Raw genomic sequence first — 19,754 nt, forward strand, 5'->3', positions numbered from 1 at the left:
GCAACAGTGTTCACAGAAAGATCCAAGACAAGGGCTCCAGCCTGTACCTTTAGGCACAGATGTGAGAAGCCAGAGAATGCAAATGAAAAGTGAAACCTAAGGAGGGAAAAGATGATGAAGTGGGTGCTTTCTGGCTTTTTTAAAAAAAAGCATTATTCCTATTGTAGTGTAACTTCCTAATCGAATGCACATAGGGTAAAAATGTGAAGGCATTACATTAGCCAGAGTATTTTTAATTTCACTTTGGTGCATAAACATGGACGCTTTATAGACAAAGGGTGGAAATTATGTAACCCCAAATATGTAATTGCAAAGCAATTTCCAGCCCAACAACAACTGGAGGCAAAATGATTCCAAATCAGTGGTGGCAGCAGAACAAAATGGGGTAAGTGGGATTGTTACTGTATGCCTTCCCGTCTCACTCATGGTGACCCTAAGACAAACCTATCAGAGGGATTTCTTGGTAAGATTTGTTCAGAAGGAGTTTGCCTTTACCTTTGTCTGAGGCTGGGAGAGTGTTGACTTGCCCATGCTCATTCAGTGGAATTCTAGGGCCTAGAAGGGATTTGAACCCTGGTCTCTGGAATCATAGTCAAACACTTAAACCACTGCACCACACTGAGTCCTGGTTGATAGGATAGAAGGGGGAAAGTATATTTCCAAAACTGCTTTCTACATCAGTGGCGAACTACTGTATTTAAATTTTAAAAAAATAGGGGAAAGAGCTATGCAAAGAGATTTGATAAATGCATGCAGCCCATGTGCTGTTCTTTAACTAATCTTACTTAGATATTAATATATGAATACATTTGTCTATGTGAAAAGTGTCTTTCTCCAAATAATGATAGGAATCCAGAAATGGTGTAGAAAGTACTTGCCTCCTTGATTCTTTCCCTTGCTCCATGCCTTGTTGTAGATTGAAAATATCCAAGAAGCCAGTTACAGTATTTTCTTCCTTTCCAGTTGTCCTCTGCATTCTTTCCCTCACCTTGTCTTAAACCTCCTCTGGCCAACCTTCCAAAATCAGTCCCACTTAACAAAGAAGGGCCTTTTTACAAAGTCTTTTTAAACCCCATAGCCCCCTGCTTTTCCTTCTTGTCCTCTGCCTAGCTGCAATGTTTTAGCAGTACCAGCATTAAGAGGACAGCGATGGAGAAATGGAGAATCATAGAATAATTGAGTTGGAAGAGACCTCATGTGCCATCCAGTCCCACCCCCTGCCAAGAAGCAGGAAAATTGCATTCAAAGCATCCCGACAGATGGCCATCCAGCCTGTTTAAAAGCCTCCAAGAAGGAGCCTCCACCACACTCCAGGACAGAGAGTTCCACTGCCGAACAACTCTCTCACTTAGGAAGTTCTTCCTAATGTTCAGGTGCAATCTCTTTTCCTGTAGTTTAAAGCCATTGTTCTGCAGTTAAACTGCATTGAACTACATTATACGGGACCATAGTCCCATATAAAGAAAGAAAGTATTATTTAAAGAAAGTATTATTCCTATTGTAATGTAACTTTCTATCAATTTGCAGCAGTGTTTCTACAGTAAAAAAATACAATAAAGCATCATTTGGAAATAATGGGAGTTTTCCGGGCTGTATGGCCATATTCCATAAGCATTTTCTCCTGACGTTTTGCCCACATCTATGGCATTGTACCAGTCAATTCAACAGCAGCTGTGTGTGCTTCCTTACAACAGACAAGGTAAAAGCAGCCAACTGCAGAATCCTTTATTGAGCATGTGTCATCTGTCAGAAAATGAAAAGGAGATATAGTAAGCCAGTCTCACCAGTTACCTCCACTGTGGAAAACAAAACAAAACAAATATCTGTAAGTTTGGCAACCAAAATGGAAATCATAAGAAAAGAAGAAGCTGGTGAAAAAAAAGGTCATCCCTTTATTTCAGAAGAACCGTTCAGTGGTCTCCAGAAGCCTCAAATATTTTTGCTTACTTATGGAAGGCTCACCTGATCTTGTTTCACTTCTCATGTACATATGGTTAGCTGTGAATAAAAAGTTTGATGAAATATGTTGAATTGCTCGTGTGTATCCCCATTCTTTCCACGTTATTTCTGCCTCTGGTACCAAAAGAAACAGATCTATTTTGTGAACTGAAGCATATCTTTATCCCCCTTTCTGTTTCTCCCTCCTACCTCTGAGTGCCCGTTTCTTCCATCCCAAAGCCTCAGTTCCCAAAGTCGCTTTATCCTTGAAGTATCCTCTGCTTTTTCTTTTGCTGACACCCACGCTTCCAGCTTCATACAGTGGAAAGAGAGGTTGGGTAGCCATTCAAAGGTAAATCTCTATGGCAACACTGCTAGTTTAGGGCGCCTGTGCTTTTTTGTACTGCCTCGGAGACACACTTGAAGCACACACTGGTCTCTCTCTTTTTGCATTTCTTTCAGGAGATAATCCTTTGTGTTCCTGATGGCCGTCCTATTAGAGTGTAAATAAATACAAAGCCATAAATATAATGTTCTTTCAGGGACACAGCACACTATAGGCTCTGTTCAGAATTGAAGCTGGAAGAAATACACGTGATGTAGTTGGGATTTGTATGTTTGATTATTTGTCAGCCTTAACTAAAAATCCTTCAATACATCTTTTCTGGTGTCTGATGATTAAGAAGCAGGTATTCTTTCCCGCAGGCTATAAACAGAGCCAATATTAATTCCTTGCCTCCGGTAAAGAGGATTTCTTGGTTTAATGCTATGCAAAGTCATGATACTACAGTGGAAATGTTTCGGAAGTTTGCTTCATACTAGCTCTGTTTTGTCTATAAAAATACAGTTTGGGGAATAGGATTTGGGAGGTATACAGTTTAGCATATCACCGATTATTTCACCAAAAAGGAGCCAATCACCTCACTTCTCTATCCTTTTTTCTCTTCACATTTTTTTCTCTGTTTGGAATCTAATCTATTTCTGACTAACTTTTGCACTGAAGGATCTGAACATGTTTATTTATGTATTGCGATTTCTACACTACCCATTCCCCAAGAGGTCCAGGGCAGTTTCCAACCACATTGAAACATTTAATATTTGAAACACCAATAACAAAAAGGTAGGTACACAATAACAAAAAGTGAAACTTGTGCCTGTACACATGCCTTACCATCAAATGCCTTTGTGAATTAAAAAAGACAATACTTTCAAGAGGCCTGGAGATTCAGGACTCATCTAAACTGGTAGATAATCCAGTGCAGATGGCACATTAGCTTGGGGTGGCCAATGATGCACCCAAGCTAATGCGGGGTAATCTGGAGTAAACCATCTAATCCGGTTTAAACCCGAGTTAAAAAAAACTTGCAAAGACCCTGATCTTCCTTGATCTTCTGGATCTTTGCAGGTATGGGGGCAGTGGGAACCACTTCCTGGTATCGCCACCTATTATCCCAGGAGACATCCCCACAGCCATCCCATGCTCCCCACATTGGCAGGGGTGAAGATGTATGGTTGCCCCCCACTCAAGGTGGGGTTTGCTCCCGTATGTGGCCTCAAAATGAGACATGAACCAGCGATTTCAATTCCTGTTCATTCCGCATATTGGCCAGTGTGGAAGAACTCGGGGATTGGTAGGTCTTTCTTTGTTGTTATATGCTTCCACCTTGACTCTGACTCATGCCAAACCTCTCACAGGGTTTTCTATGCAATAATTATTGAGGTTTCCCATTGCTTTCTTCTAAGGGAATGTGACTTGCTCAAAGATATCTATTGGGTTTTCTGGATAGGGATTCAAATCCAGTTCTCCTAAAGCAGTAGTTCTCGACCTGTGGGTCCCCAGATGTTTTGGCTTCCAACTCTTAGAAATCCTAACAGCTGGTAAACTGGCTGGGATTTCTGGGAGTTGTAAGCCAAAACAACTGGGGACCCACAGGTTGAGAACCACTGTCCTAATGCCTGAGTCCAACACTCAAACCAGAACACCCCATCAGCCGTCTAATGAGAAGAAATTTCACACCCGAATACTAAACCAGAAAAAACCAATTAGTTTGCTATATGCATAATGCAGCAATGACACATTCAGCCAAAGATTATTGCATGGTTATAGAGCTCTCATGGGTGTATATAGGAAGAGGCCTTGTAGATTAATGCCAGCACCATGAATTATGTGCCAACACATATATTATTCATATACTGGAACACTTCTGTCAATAAACATTTCATGGGATCCTCCTATTTGGTTCATAGGTAAGACCAAACTAAGATTTAACTCAGGCATAGAAGAAAGAGTATTTAGGGAAGTGTAATGGAAATACCAATTACACCATACATCCATATTATAAATTAATATTTCACCAAACAAATGCATGCATAGCTTAGGCAAGAGGGTAGATGGAACAAAATCCTGAAGGATTTCACAGAGAAGACATAATAAAGGTTTGACCAGATATGAACTACAAGGCAATCTCATGTATGTGATCAGATTTGTGTTCATATTAAAAGCACATTAAAATAATAAATGGGAATTTTGCAAAACCAGCATAGCTGAGTTCTAAGATTTCCATGTGGCTTATTTGTACGTGAGAGGATTTAGAGTTGCCACATTAATTTAATTAAAATCATTTCATGGGAAAATTTTTAATAGTTTATATAAGATATTTGTTTTAAAAACTGAAAATCTAATAATCAGAACATGTCTTACTGATGTTTTTTCTTCCAAGTTGTGGTCATTAATTTCAACATTTTGGAATCTGTTTTTGGATGTTGTAAAAAGCGGTCATACCATAGCACCTTTTATTGTGACTTTTCCACATCATAATGGTTTTGTACACCCACCGGCTTAATTTTAAAACTAGTAGGTTTTGAGGATTTTCAATGACCCCATCAATGTGCTCGCTAACAACAACAACAACAACAACAACAACACTCAAACTAGTCTTCACTGGCTAAACAGTTGTGTATCTTGAGACTGAAATTATGGCTGTATGTCACTCTCAAAGGTCTGATCATTATGCGATGAGACTGTGGGGAAAGCCGAAAGCATGAGCAGTAGCTTGAGAGGCAGATTATGTGAGCAAAGGCCCCGAAGCCTCTGAAAGAGAACGTTGATCAAAGCTGGCTTCATGATAGGTAGTTACCCAAGGGTGAATTAATAGTATTTGATATTGCAGGTAGCATCGTCGGTATCAAATGTGAATATCCTGACAAAAACTGTTCCGCCATCCCTGCATAGCCCTCAGTCCTATCTTCCAAAGGAAAGACTTTACAAGAATTGAATATTTCACAACTTTTCACCATGTGCCCTGAGTAAGACTGAAGCTTGGATCCAACGAGTGACTGAACTTCACAAACAGCAAGTCTAGCACACAAGAACATCAGTTTCAAAACACCCTGCAGACAACATTTTGAAATCCCTCCCCTCCCTCCCTTTTCTTCCTGGCAGTCTCAAAATCCAGGCTTTTCAGACTGTGCTATCTTCTCTATGTAGAGTCTTTACGTCTGTATGATTTTTAAAATCTTGTCAGTCCAAGTAGGTCACACTCTATTGTTCATCTGCAAAAATAATGAGTCCACATAGATGGTTTATTTCAGCACAGATCTCTATAGAAAAGGTTCCGTCACAATCCTTGTCTACTCTGTGTCCTCTGTTTCACAGGAAAGTACGTAATTCGGGAGAATTATCCATCATGCGCATCATGCAAAAGTCTGTATTATACATGGCCACCTTTCGATAGGTAAGCAATCAGTGCTACAATCACTCCGACATACACCCCTGTGCCGATCGTAATGGCGAGTGCAGCAAGAAACAGAGCTCTCCGGGATGCTGAGCTTGCCAGGTGGAAATCCCCCTTCGAGATGGCCTTACTTGTCTAGAAATGAAAAAAAAGAACATAATATAGGTTATCTGTTAACAAAGCACAGTGTTCATACTTACCCTATATAATTATGTTTACTTCTAGAAATTTTAGTAAAAAAATCAACCCAAAAAATCTGGATACACTTATCCGCCGGTCAATGTAAGTCCTTTACCTTAACGCCGATTAAAAAAGAAACCACCCCCTTCTTTAAGTGGAGTGGCAAAAGATGAGAACGTAGTCCACCCTGTGAGAACCTAAAAGAAGCACCAACTCCATTTACTCTCTCCACCACGCCTTTTTGAATGCCTGGGTGGGGAAATTATGGTGGCGGTCAGATGTATCAAAATCCATAATTTTGGCCCCTAAACCTGCCCTTGACTTATACATCAGTTCGACTTATACATGAGTATATATGGTAAGCATATTAGCAGTCTTTCAAACAAGACCTTGTATACTGCATCAGTTCAAACACAGTGCTTTTCTACTTCAAAAAAGCCTGTGTGATGAATATGTGCAAATAAATTAAACTGAATTACAGGTTAAGTATCTTATGTTGAATTATAAAGTCCAAAATTTTCTAAAATACAAAAAAGTCCACACGGATCATTGAAAAGTGACACCTTTGCCTTTTGATGGTTCAATGTACATACATTTTGATTCACATAGAAAATGATTATTTATTTATAGTATTTATATTCCACCTTTCTCACCCTGAAGGGAACTCAGGCTGGATCACGGAACATACATATGCAGCAAACATTCAGTGCTGTTTATACACTGACAAGGCAGACAATTGTACATGGATAGAGGTATATATAGGCTTTTCCCATCTTCAGCATCTTGGAGGCTTGTGCTCGGTTCTGTACATGGGGGGGGGGGTGCTTTCGCTCCATCTTCCTGCCGAAGAGCATTGTTGCATATAAAATTACCTTCAGACTATGTGTATACATGTTTACGAAACATAAAGGAATGTTGTGCTTAGATTTGGGTCTCATCTCCAATATATCCATTGTACATGTTCAAATATTCAGGCCAGGCTGTGGTACAGGCTGGTGAGCAGCCAGCTGCAACAAATCACTCTGACCAAGAGGTCATGAGTTCGAGGCCAGCTCGGAGCCTGCGTTTGTCTCAGTCTCTGCTCTATGTTAAGGCATTGAATGTTTTCCTTATATGTGTGCAATGTGATCTGCCCTGAGTCCCCTTCAGGGTGAGAAGGGTGGAATATAAATACTGTAAATAAATAAATAAATATTCCAAAATAATAATTTAAAAAACTCCAAAATACAGAATACTTTTGGTCGCAAATATTTTGGATAAGGATACTCAACCTAAATATTAGAAGATTTGATTGAAAGCACTCCCCTTAATGGAGGAGGTGGAGGCGGTCGTTTTGCCTCACCTTTCTCTCCACTTTGCCAGTTGTCTTGGCAATCCCAGAGGTAAGCAAGGTGAGTGCGCAATGCGCACAGTTTTGTGAGGCTTCCCATGTTACCAGATCTAGGCTGCCTCCATAGAGGGAAGCCGCATGCACTCCACACACACCTCACTTCCCTCCATGGGATGGCAGTGTCAGGCTGGAAAAACGAGGCGGGGCGAGGAGAGATGGGAGCCCCAGACCTCGCCATTAAGGTGAGTGCATGCCGGCAGCTTCTGTTGCTGCCACTGTGCATGTGACAAGGTCATAAACAGGAAAATAATATTCATATAATAATATAAATAATAAATCTTTATTTATACCCCCACCATCTCCCTGAAGGGATTTGGGTTGGGTCACAGAAGCACTCCAAGTGCGGCACATAAACAACAATACATAAATATATACGCAGTGACATAAGTATACAAAACAACAATGCACATAAAATCCCAGCTAATAAAATTGTAAAAATTGTAAAATTATAAAATTTCCTAGAACAGTAGAACCTGCGAGTAAAGCTGGCTATCTGCAGTAACAAACAAAGTGCAAAGTGACATAATCGGTGGATCATCAAGCTGACCATAGATTACACAAAGTCAGAGGTCTGTCTGAAGAGCCATGTTTTGAAACTCGCTTGAATAGTGGGAGCTAATCTAATTTCTTTAGGGAGGGTATTCCAGAACCGGGGCGCCAGCACTGAGAAGGCCCCCTCTCTCAAGCTTTTCAAAGTTTAGGACTGCCGTGATTGAGAGTAATGAGATTGGGTGGAAATGAGAAAAGCCCAGAGAAGAGGGGGGGGGGGTATCTGCCATAAGAATGATGCCTCCTGTCTCCTTGAGAGTAATAGGATTGGAAAGGAAAGTCAAATATCCCAGAAGTGGCGTCTATCTTAAGAATGGTGCTTCAGGTCTCCTAGTTGAGGCAGGAAGAGGTGATCTTGTGTGATGGGGGTAAGTAACGTATATACTTGTGTATAAGACGACCCGAATATAAGCCGAGGCACCTAATTTTACCACAAAAACTGGGAAAACTTATTGATTCGAGTATAAGACGAGGGTAGGAAATGCAGCAGCTACGTGTCAATTTCAAAAATAAAATAGATATTAATAAAATTGCATTATTTGAGGCATCAGTAAGTTAAATGTTTTTGAATATTTATATAAAACTGTAATTTAAGATAATAAGACTTTAATAAGACAAGACAGTCCAACTCTGAATACCTATATACTCAAGTATAAGCTGACCTGAATAGAAGCCGGCCAGGAACCTCGCTCGAGTATAAGTTGAGGGGAGCCTTTTCAGCCCTAAAAAAGGGCTGAAAAACTAGGCTTATATTCAAGTATATACAGCAAATTCTTTGTCTTCTTTAAATATAATCCCCCATGCAAAAAGATAATTTTTCCTGCTTTCCCCAGCTCCATCTGATGAAGTCTTATGAAATATTGGAAATCCTACACTGAACACATGAGTATGGTAATTTCTTAGGTGTCTGTTTGCGAGTGTTGCTAGGAACTTTAAAAACATGAGTCTTAAGCACACAGGTCACAAGCTGCTGCAAAATAGGCATAGGCTAATTCATATTTATGTAGGCAAATCAAGAAGGAATTATTCAGGTTTATTTAAATTGCATAGAAAAAACTACCAATACCAATAACTACAACCAGAATAATTTTTTTCAATTACTCTTCCATTCCAGCAGAGGTTGGAGTTGGGATGGTCAAAAGACCACGGCTACAAAATCTTTCATCAAGACAAGTTACGGTTGAGAGTAATTTCTACAGACTGTAATTGGAGACAGTGACTCAAGTGGCAAGGCTGTTAGCATAAATCTGCTGAAAGACTCCTTAGTTTTTAAAGTTTCTCTTCATCATTCATCTTTCTCTTTGTATTGTGTATTTTAGACAGTAAACCTGTAGGCTAGGACTAACATTTTTATTTAATGTATGCAATACACTGTGGGAGCCCTATTAGCTGCAGGGCAGGATGAAATGGTAATAAACAAATGAATATTAATACGCAACTGTGTGAAATATGCAAAAAGATAGTAGGTGGTAGGGTTTTCATGGGCTCTTTATCTCTCATTCTCTCTCATTCTCTCTCTCTCTCCCCCCCCCCCCCCCCCACACACACCCCTAAAAACAATTTTAGCACCAAAATTCAGTTTCAAATATTGTGCTGTTGCAAAAGCAATGAAGGATGGCTGGAGAGGGTTGGCTCTCAGGCAATTTCTCAGCCGCCATCCAGATCCTGTCTAAATGTAATACATTTCCCTTCAATTAATTCTCCAATTCATATATTATCAGTACTTCTAAACCAGAGCTGAGCCTGCTTAACTCCCAAAAGTTGGCACCATTAGGGGATTTAGACCCTTGTATCAAAAAGGGAGGAAAGATAAAACAATCATTAGCCAGTACTGAATGCATAGACAGACTTAACAATGAAAAGGGAAGGGACAGTAAAGGCAGCGGGTATGGAATGATGGTTTCCTCATTTTCTTTGTTCTGTTCAGTTTCTTAGATTGTCTCTCTGTGTGATTAATAAAATGTCCCCAACACATAAACTAAGAGCAACCATGCCACTGAAGACATGTAGAGATGAGGACCCGTAGGTCCAGGAAAAGATGAAAGCCCTCCTGGTATCTTCAAAAGACTGTGCTCTCTTCCATCATGTAGTGGTATCCATCATTTGTATTTGCCCATTTCATTACAAAAGGTTGAAATGACTTCTCCAAGGCTTAGCAGGAGTTAGAGGTTTATGATAATATATAGTGGTATTTTGATTCCACACCTTTGCCTCCACCAGCTAATAAAATGTAACTCTTGAACATTTATCTGAAATTGAATCTGGCCCCATCCCACCCTTGAATATTTAAGAATATAATTCCTGGACATAACTGGAAATCTACATTCATTTACAGCTTTCATACCATACAACTTTCACAATTGACAGGGACTGTCTTGATAAACCCTCTGTTGCCCCACTTTTTCAATGGAGAGAAAAGAAGAGGAGGAGCTGGAACCTTGCCCTTCCCTGCAGGCAAAAGCAAACTGCTGTTGGCCATCCTAGCTTGTGTGTTCCTTCTCATTAATAACCTTTACAATTTTGACCACATTCTGATATTGCATGTGGTAGGAGCTCTGATGTGTTAGGAGAATTTACAGTAACCACAAATTCACTGAGATGTCCATGGCTAGTCCTCTGCATTCACTGATTCTCAGCTAGCCTTAAAGAGTCTCCCCTTCTCTTGCCTGTCACTCACATGTATGCTGCCTCCAGTTGCTGCTAACTACACCTTCAATTTGAGAGTTGCTACAATTGAACACATAGCACTCAATTAGCTTAGCAGGGTTTGAATCCCCACTTAGCCATGGAAACCTACTGGGTGATCTTGGGCAAATCACATTCTCGGAGCCTCGGATGTAGGCAAAGGCAAACCAGCTCTGAACAAATCATGCCCTGAAAACCCTGTGATAGGTCAGAAATGATGTGAAGACACAGAGCAACAAAAGCACGAGGAGAGACATGCTGGCTACCTACTTAGAGAAAGTTTCCTGAAGCAGATCAATATTTCAGTTACATTAGTAATGTAATCATAGATCTATCTATTCAGATTTATGTATGTGGATACATCTTCAAGTCACCTATCAACTTATGGTAACCTTATGAATGTCACAGTCTTTTTTTTTACCAGTTCCTTTGTCTGGAATATACCCTGGAAGATCTGGTATTTCCTGTTGGTCTCCTATTCAAGTATCAACAAGGTTGACCCTGCTTAGCTTCCAAGATCAGATGGGATCAGGTGCCTTTGGCGCAGTGGTTCTCAACCTGTGAATTCCCTAGGTGTTTTGGCCTACAACTCCCAGAAATCCCAACCATTTTACCAGCTGTTAGGATTTCTGGGAGTTGAAGGCCAAAACATCTGGGGGCCCATAGATTGAGAACCACTACTTTAGGGTATTTAGACACTGAGACGTAATCCCCCAACTATTTACATAGAACTTACTTCTAAGTAATGTTTACAGAATTTTACACTAAATAAGACATTCTAACAGGACAATGGAATACATAGATATCGTTTTGAAATTTGTCCCTTTCCCAACAGTCTCTTTTTAAAGCAATTTCATTCTATTTATCACCTGCGGCTAAAATGCTGCACACTGTTTTCCACCACTCCCATCTACCCATGCACCCACTTTTCTATCCTGACACCAAAACTGTGAATTAGGTTATCTTGAGTTGGTGTGATTAGCTCAAGGTGAATGTTATGTTATATGGAAGCTGGGTTTTGACCTGATCTATAATGTGCCTTGCCCATAGGGGATGGGCATAAATGCAGTGTAGATTAGAGTGCATTTTAATTTTAAAATAATGTTATGAATTTCTTATTAATTATGGTGCATGTGTGCGCACACAAAAACAGAATATTGTATTTATTGATTTGAATCCCTTTTGTTTTTCAGGCTTTGCTAAACTCAAAACATATATTCCAAGGATTCTATCTTAAAATAGTACTTTTCTGTGTAGTTCCTCATTAATAGGTCTTGCCCTCTTATTGTCTGACTGCACACTTTGACCACAATGTGATGTTTCTTGGCCATACATGTTCTTATTTCCATCTGAAAAATGTTGAAGGATATGGAGAACTGATTAGCAGTTTTGGTACCACTTTATAGTGACTTTTGCCACCTCCCTAGGCATTTTTCTGGGGCTGCACAAAAGATTGGGGGGTACATGCAGTCCAGAGACTGCACTTTTTCCACCTTGCTCTAATACAAATGTTGGGTACCTCAGGGGAGACCTTTTCCACCTTTGGCCTTTGAGAGGGCAAACCCTGCATGATATGGCCTTTGAGAAGGCATTACAATAACTAAGAGAGAAAAAACCCCCATTGGTATCAAGTGAAAGTTTTTCTTCTGATATGCTACTTCTTGAAAGGGATTTCTGTACTCTTGGCACATGATACTCCAGGGCTATAGGATTTATATTACTGCACTTATATATATTTCACCTTTCTTCCAGAACTAGTACTCAAGGCACTTCATGTAAGGTTGAAGGACATTTGGTTCTCCAGATGGGTTTGAACTCCAATTCACATCATCCCTAGCTTCCCTGAAATGAGGGTGATGAAAAATGCAGCCCAACAATATCATTGATCTTCTCAATATCTCCCAATGGCATAAGATTTCTTGACTTGATAGTAAAATTAGAGTAAGGATGGAACCATCTTGTCCTCCATAGGGAGGGAATTCCAAAGTATGGGAGTAATCACTGAAAAGACCTTCTCCCCTTATTCCCATCCTTATTCCTAGCCTGAGAAGATGGTGGACCATAGAGAAGGGCCTCTCCATATAAACGTAAATCTCTAATTGACTCATAAAGGGACATACAGTCTTTAAAGCTTTCTGAATTTTGACTGGAAACAGACCAATAGTTTAGTGGAGATGTAGCAACAAAGGAGCTGTGTGGTTCTTATCGCTAGCCCCAGTTAACAATCTGGTTGCAGCTCTTTGGGGCAATTAAAGTTTCCAAGCATTTTCAAAGGGAGTCCCATGCTGAGCACATTAGAAATCCATAGGGCCAGAAAAAGGTCTGCCCCCGGGGACATCTTTTGTGTGGCAACAGGAAGGCTCAGGCACCCTGCTTTGCCACAGCTGGAAAAAGTGACTTGCTGGCATTTTGAGCACAGGAGGCTTTCAGCCCACGAGAACCAAGGCTTTCCTACTACTCCAACTTGTTCCTGTAATGATAGCAGGGAGGAGAAACTCAGCACCATTTTATTTCTTTCCTATTGAAAGCGATGTTCAGACAAAAAAGAAAAAAGAAAAAAAAGACCCCCAAAAGAAGAAAGATACCAGACTCCTTGTATTTTCCATCCTATCAATGTACAATAAATTGGTTTCCCCTGGAGGTGACCCAGAATATCTATGAAGTATGCCACCTGAGATGGTATCATAGATAGTACCTGAAGTTGGAAAGGCAACAACACTAAGCTCCAAAGAATGAAGAATGCCTCACAGTGGGCAATAATAATTAGGTTTAAGTCTCCCCTCTATGTTTTACTATCCTGACTCCTCTGTGATGTAAACTAATAGTCTAAGGCAGGGCTTCTCAATTTTTTTCAGAGCCCTTTTTGAAGCAAAAGTTTCCTGTGGAGCCCCAAGAACTGGCAGTCTTTCCTGTTATCATCTTCACTCATATCAATTTTCCATCCCACCAAGAGCTCTTTCTGGCTAATCTGGGTTCTATTTTAGAGAGTTTGTTTATATATCAGGCATGAGCAAACATTTTGACATATTTGGTTTTAAAATTTGACACACAGGCCGAGCCAGTGGCAGATGTGAAGAGTATTTGTGTGAACTAATTGAAAAAAAATGAACAAATTCCTATGCACACTGCGCATATCTCGTTTAGAGTGCAAAAAAAAAGGAAAGAAAGAGCAATACAATATTTTAAACCAACATAAGCTTAAACCTTAACCAACACAAACATTAACTGACATAAGCTTAACAGTATTCCAGTGAAAGACCCTAGGGCCCATCTGGTCCAACCCTCTTCTGACATGCAGGAAAAGTGCAGTCAAAGCACTCCCAACAGATGGCCACCCAGCCTTTGTAATAATAGTAATAGGAGCAACCTCAGATGCCATCCAGTCCAACCCCCTTCTGCCATGCAGGAAAAGCACAATGAAAGCACCCCCAACAGATGGCCACCCAGCCTTTGTAATAATGATAATAATAATAGTAGAAACCCCAGTGGCCATTCAGTTCAACTGCCTTCTGCCATGCAGAAAAAACACAATTAAAGCACCTTCTGAGCAGTGAGAAGGAAATAAGGTTTTGGAAGCAAGGAAGGCAAGGGGCAAACATCTGGGTGGTGAGGAAGGTGAGGAAAAAAGGCTTTGGCAGCAAGCTTGGTGAGGGAAAAAGCTTTTGGCAGAAAGGAGGTTGACAGAAAAGAGCTTTTGGTGGCAAGAAAGGCTGGTGAGGAGAAAGGAGCAAAAAAGAGGGAAAGCTTGGAGGACACTCAGGGAGAAGGAGAAAACTGCAGAGCCCCTCAGTATGCTTCGTGGAGCCACAAAAGCTCCATGGAGCACACTTTTGAGAATCACTGGAGGTTCATAAGCGAGGGGACAGTGGGAGAATCTATGAGGCACCGGGGGAAGCTGTCGGGCAACGCTCTGCATCACCCCCTTACCATCACACAGCGTTTCCCATCTGCCCCCAACTTCATTCCACACTGTTCCTGGCTTCTTGAACGAAAACACGGGTAGTCACCTATGTTTTCAGGGCAGCCTCTAAACACGCTACCAAGACATAGCTGGGGCAGAGCCCCGCCGGGAGTAGGCCCCCCGTCATGTGATGGGCTCTGGTGACTCCGTCCTGGCTGTGTCACAGCTGCATCCTAGGACGGGGGAAAAGCCCTGTGTGCTGAGGCCCTTAGACCCCCATGAGTCTTCTCTTGACCTTCCAGATAGATAAAGCTAGGTTAGATCAGCACCATCTATCTTGGAATGGAGCTCCTACAATAAAGCTTCGTTTCTTTCGCCATTGGTGTGTTTGCTCCTTAAACCAAGATCTGTAACCACTGCATGCATTCTAAAACCAGAGGCCATACTCATCTCCTTTCTGGCAGTAAGAAAACATGAAATAAAAATGTAATAAGACATGAAACTATTAATAGTTTTCTGCCCTTTTGAGACACTCAAAATCTGTACTGTGAGGCAGCTGCCTGACTCTGCCTAATGCTAGGGCTGGTCCCAACTCTCTTATCATCTGCAGGTATTGGGTGGCTCTGTTAATAGGTTTTGCCAGCTGTTTTTTTTATTGCTACAGAAATTTCCAAAGAGGTTTCCTTATTAGTCTGTTGCAGCAAAAGTGGAATATTGTAAGACCTTAAAAACTTAAGAAGTTTTATTTGGCATAAGCTTTCAGGGACTCCATCAGATGAAGAGAGCTAGAGTGTGTGGAACTGATGCCAAGTAAAACATGCTCATGTTTAAGGTCTCATCAGATCCTTTGTTGCTTTTCTAATGTGTGCATATTTTCCTGTTGCTTTTATTGTTATCATTAAGTTGATCTAGAAACTCCATCCCTTTGTATCTGTTAGAGATTTTTAATCCTAACAGAAGAGAGCTGATGGAAGGGAAAAAATATCATTTTTGTAATTCCTGTCCCGCTTCCAAGCCCCTTATGCTCCTCATCTACTTTGCCCCTCCAATATTACTTTCCATACAGGTTCTGATAGTTGTGGATATGGGAAGGAATTGAGAAAAATATCACCTTTCTAGGGTTGGCAACATTTGAAGGAGAATTCTGCACAGGGAAGAATGTCTTTTTCCCTAGACAGGAAAAGGGAAGATAAATCTAACTTACTGGTTCTTTGTGCTTTGTTTTACCTTTTTAATGCCAGCTGTGTGCGACAGAAATCTTATAAATAAATAAAATAAAATTGAGAGATTAAGTCTGTAATCTTTTGGAAATCTTGGTGGTAGAGGACACCTTACAAACATCTTTTCTTTTTTGTTTGTTCATTCTTAATTAAAACCTAGGAGCTGATTTTTGCTAGATCAATTTGACTGCAATGTAATTCAGCAGAAATCAATAGAAACTCACCAGTATAATCACTTAAAAGACAGTCTTCAAATTGCAAGTCAAATTGCAAGGTGCTTTCATTTTCCTCAAGAGTAAATATATTTCATATACTAGGGAAATACAGATGATATAACCTATTTGGTCCTCAATCAGGCATTTTGTGAAGAGCTACAGAGGAAATTACTTTTTAAACTGGAAATGATGAGTAAGGTAATGGTTAAAGGGAAGCAAACAATGCATTTTGCTCAAAGCAAATGTTCAAGTTAGAGAGATGTAACAAGTGGACTTCCCCAGCCATCAATCTTCTAGGACTTGTTTTGTTCATTATAGACCCTAGGGAGGGAAATCGTAGGTTACTGATGCAATTTGCAAATGGCACCAAGTCCAGAAGTCTTCTAAAAGCAAAGAATAACTAGATAATTATACAAGATGAAACGGAGTAATAGAATTGACTTTTCTTGCAGTCAAGTGTGCTTTATCAGGGGGTTTCTTGACCTGATATGTCATGACCTTATCAGGGGGTTTCTTGACAGCATTTGTTCAGAGAAGGTTTGCCTTCATCTTCCTCAGAGGTTGACATGATTTGCCTAAAGTTGCCCAGTGGCTTTCCATGGTTGAGGGGAATTCAAAACATGATCTCTAAAGTGATAATCCAATGCTGAAAAACAAAAATATATCACAGTGCCTCTTTTACATTCATTAATACAAATAGTAAATTCATGCACTTGGGAGCAGTGTTTTTCTTTGTTTATTTGTTCATTATGTTTATTTGTTCATTAATTCACTCTTGTAGTTTTAAATGAACTTTAGCCTTCTTTGCCAAATAGTGCTGGTGCCTCACCAAACTACGAAGTCCAGGTATCTGTAACACTGAGCCAAGGCAGTTAAAGGGTCAATCTACGGCCTCTTCCACACAGCTGAAAAAAATTCCATGTTTTCTGCTTTGAACTGGAATATATATAGCAGTGTGGATTCAGATAACCCAGTTCACAGCAGATATTGTGGGATTTTCTGCCTTGATATTCTGGGTTATATGACTGTGTGGAAGGGTGTCAAAGTGGTGTCAAACTGCATTAATTCAAGAGTGTAGATGCACCCTGTGTTGTCAGTTTTGAGTCTCAAAAGGACAGAAGAATGAAGACTACACTACATGATCAGTATGTGATTTATCAAATTATCAGTGTCATATGTTTGCATCCATGCAATCTGGATACGTGTAGTCCAGAAATGGAAGGGTTAATGTGTTTATTTAGTAATTATTAAGCTTAAATTAATTCAATTACTTTTTTCAGAAAGGAAAATAGCTATTATATTTATGATAATATTAACTTTGTAACATTAAGTTGTAAGTTAACTTTGAATTAAAAGCCTACAGGAAAACCATTATAGAAAAATACCTTCCCTCTTTTTTCACTGTGGGCTTGTCCACACAGCCATATAACCTGGAATATCAAGGCAGAATAACCCACAATAACCCATAATCATTCATATTATGAGGTCTCTAGTCTCACACCTTCAAAATTGAATTTTTACTACTAATGGGACACCTGCATATACTGTCCAATGTACAAACCAGGAGGGCCTGAGAATGCAAAGATAGCTACAGCTGGTCCTCCACATTTGCAGATTTGTTTGACTTTTGCAGATTTGATTATTCACATATTTGATTAAAAAGTTCTCTCTATGAATTTGTAGTTCCTCCCGTGTGATTCTTGACCTCATCACAATTACTTTTTCTAGTGTTCTAGGATGCTAAAGGGAAAGTCCAGTGACAGATGGGCATGCTGTCCATCACACAACATCACTGGATTTCCTGTTGAAGCCCCGCTCCCAACCAGAATGGAAGCATCGTAGGATGCTTCCCTCCTAACACGGGAAGACTTCAATGGAGCCACCACACTTCAAGGCTGTTTCAGTGTGCTTCCCTTGTGTGACGGGGAAGCACTGACACTTGGGAGTGGCATGTAGGGCTATGGAGTCGTCCCACATCCCTACCATTTCCCCACAGAGCCTGGAAAAACGAGGGGGGGGGGATCATCCATGAGATGAGGTCACATGTGGTCAGTTTCCAGCAGGAGTTGACCACAGAGTCATATCTATGTTTATATCAATATCGGTATCAATATAGATACATATATAGAGAGATTTATATATATAATAGATAGGAAACACAATTATAAACTGTAATTTTTTTGTTTGTAGTTTTTCATTTGTTCTGTGTCCCTGATCCCAGCAAATGTGGAGGGCTGACTGTGAATGCCTTCCAAGCTGCTCTACTACTTGTTGATTTAAATGTTGATTTACTTGTTGATTTAAATGTTTCACTGTGGAATACTCTCAAACATGGACAAAAATAATCAAAGATTCCAATCACCATTTTCAATTGCAATAGTTTGAATCTTGTGAATAAACATTGGAAATCTCTAAGCCTGAGGGACTAACAAAAAGCAAGAAGCACTTTTTTAAATATTGAAAAAAACCCTAAGCTTTGGGTAAAGAACTAGCTGAAGTCTGTTCACTCTTTAGCATAGTATCTCATTTAACAAATTAATAACTTTACTTAACTCTGTAATTAAGTTAAAGCTGAAATTCTTATTTAAGACAATGAACTACCTTAAAATGAATTTAATTAAGTTGCTCTTTTATGCTACAAAATGTCTAATTTAATTTCTAACTTTGGCATTGAGGGAGATGGGCTTACTTATATGGCTATTGTATATTTTTATCACTACCTGAGAATCTTACTTTATTTATTTAATCAGATAGATAGATAGATAGATAGATAGATAGATAGTTGCTGTTATTGTGTGCCTTCAAGTCATGTCTGACTTATGGTGACTACAAAGTGAATCTATCACAGGTTTTTCTTGGCAAGCATTGTTCAGTTTCCTATTGCCTTGCCCTGAGGCTGAGAGTGTGTGACTGGCCCAAGGTTACCCAGTTGGTTTACATGACTCAAAAGGGATTTGAATCCCATTCTCCCAAATTCATAGTCTAACACTCAAATCACTAGGCCAGTGGTTCCTAAACTCCAGGTGTTTTTGACTTCAGCTCCCACAATTCTTAACAGCTGGTAAGATGGCTGGGATTTCTGGGAGTTGAAGTCCAAAACACCACTGCACTAGGCCATTCCGGCACCCATGTTTGTATCTCCTTGATATTAGTTTTAGCCATCTTACAATAACATCAAGTTGAACAATTTACATAATGTAGAATTTAAAACAATAAATAATTTAGATTAAAGATATATGACTATTTTAAAAAGTCAAACCATGTATAAATGCAGATCTGGATGAAATCACAAGGGCCTCTTCCACACTGCCATATAATCCAGATTATCAAAGTAGATAACATGGATTTTATATGGCAGTGTAGAAGGGGGCTAGGTCTTAACAGATGAAATCCTGTTGTGAATGGACTTGTGCCTGCATAACATCCGGATCCAGTAAACAGCTACTGTTATGTTGCTACATAGGCAAGGCAGCAAAGTGATGATGTGCACTGGGAGTGATGTGCATTGGGACACTGCTTAGGGAGCGCAGACACACATCAGGACACTCTTGCCCTTCTCCTGTTATGCATCTTTGCAATTCACGGACAGGCCCCTTCCGCACAGTTTATAAAATCCATATTGGATTATATGACAGCATGGACTCAGATAACCCAGTTGAAAGCAGATATTGTGGAATATCTGCCTTGATATTCTGGGTTATATGGCTGTGTGGAAGGACCCTGAGTGCCTCTTCTACATAGCCAACTGCAGTAGAGTCTCACTTATCCAACCTTTGCTTATCCAATGTTCTGGATTATCCAACGCAGTCTGCCTCCCTCCCAGATCCACAGCTGTTTCTCTAGGCAGCAAGGACTAAACTTTTTATGGATTTAACTTCCGACAATGTTGTTACTGTAACAATTCTATCTTGATTTGTAGTCAATTTGTTAGTAGCCAATGTT

General features: G+C 40.0%; 1 protein-coding gene across 1 annotated transcript in view; it reads right to left on the reverse strand.

The window, feature by feature from the left end:
* Positions 1–1,709: 1,709 nt before the first annotated feature.
* The window catches only part of syndig1l (synapse differentiation inducing 1 like), a 73,956-nt gene continuing 55,911 nt past the window's right edge, over positions 1,710–19,754 (reverse strand). Inside the window, exon 4 of the mRNA XM_062968308.1 lies at positions 1,710–5,807. Within this exon, the coding sequence (XP_062824378.1) occupies positions 5,649–5,807 (159 nt within the window). The 3' untranslated portion in view covers positions 1,710–5,648. The remainder of the gene's footprint in view (positions 5,808–19,754) is intronic.

This window comes from Anolis carolinensis, chromosome 1 (genome assembly GCF_035594765.1).
Source record: "Anolis carolinensis isolate JA03-04 chromosome 1, rAnoCar3.1.pri, whole genome shotgun sequence".
Lineage (NCBI taxonomy): Eukaryota > Metazoa > Chordata > Lepidosauria > Squamata > Dactyloidae > Anolis > Anolis carolinensis.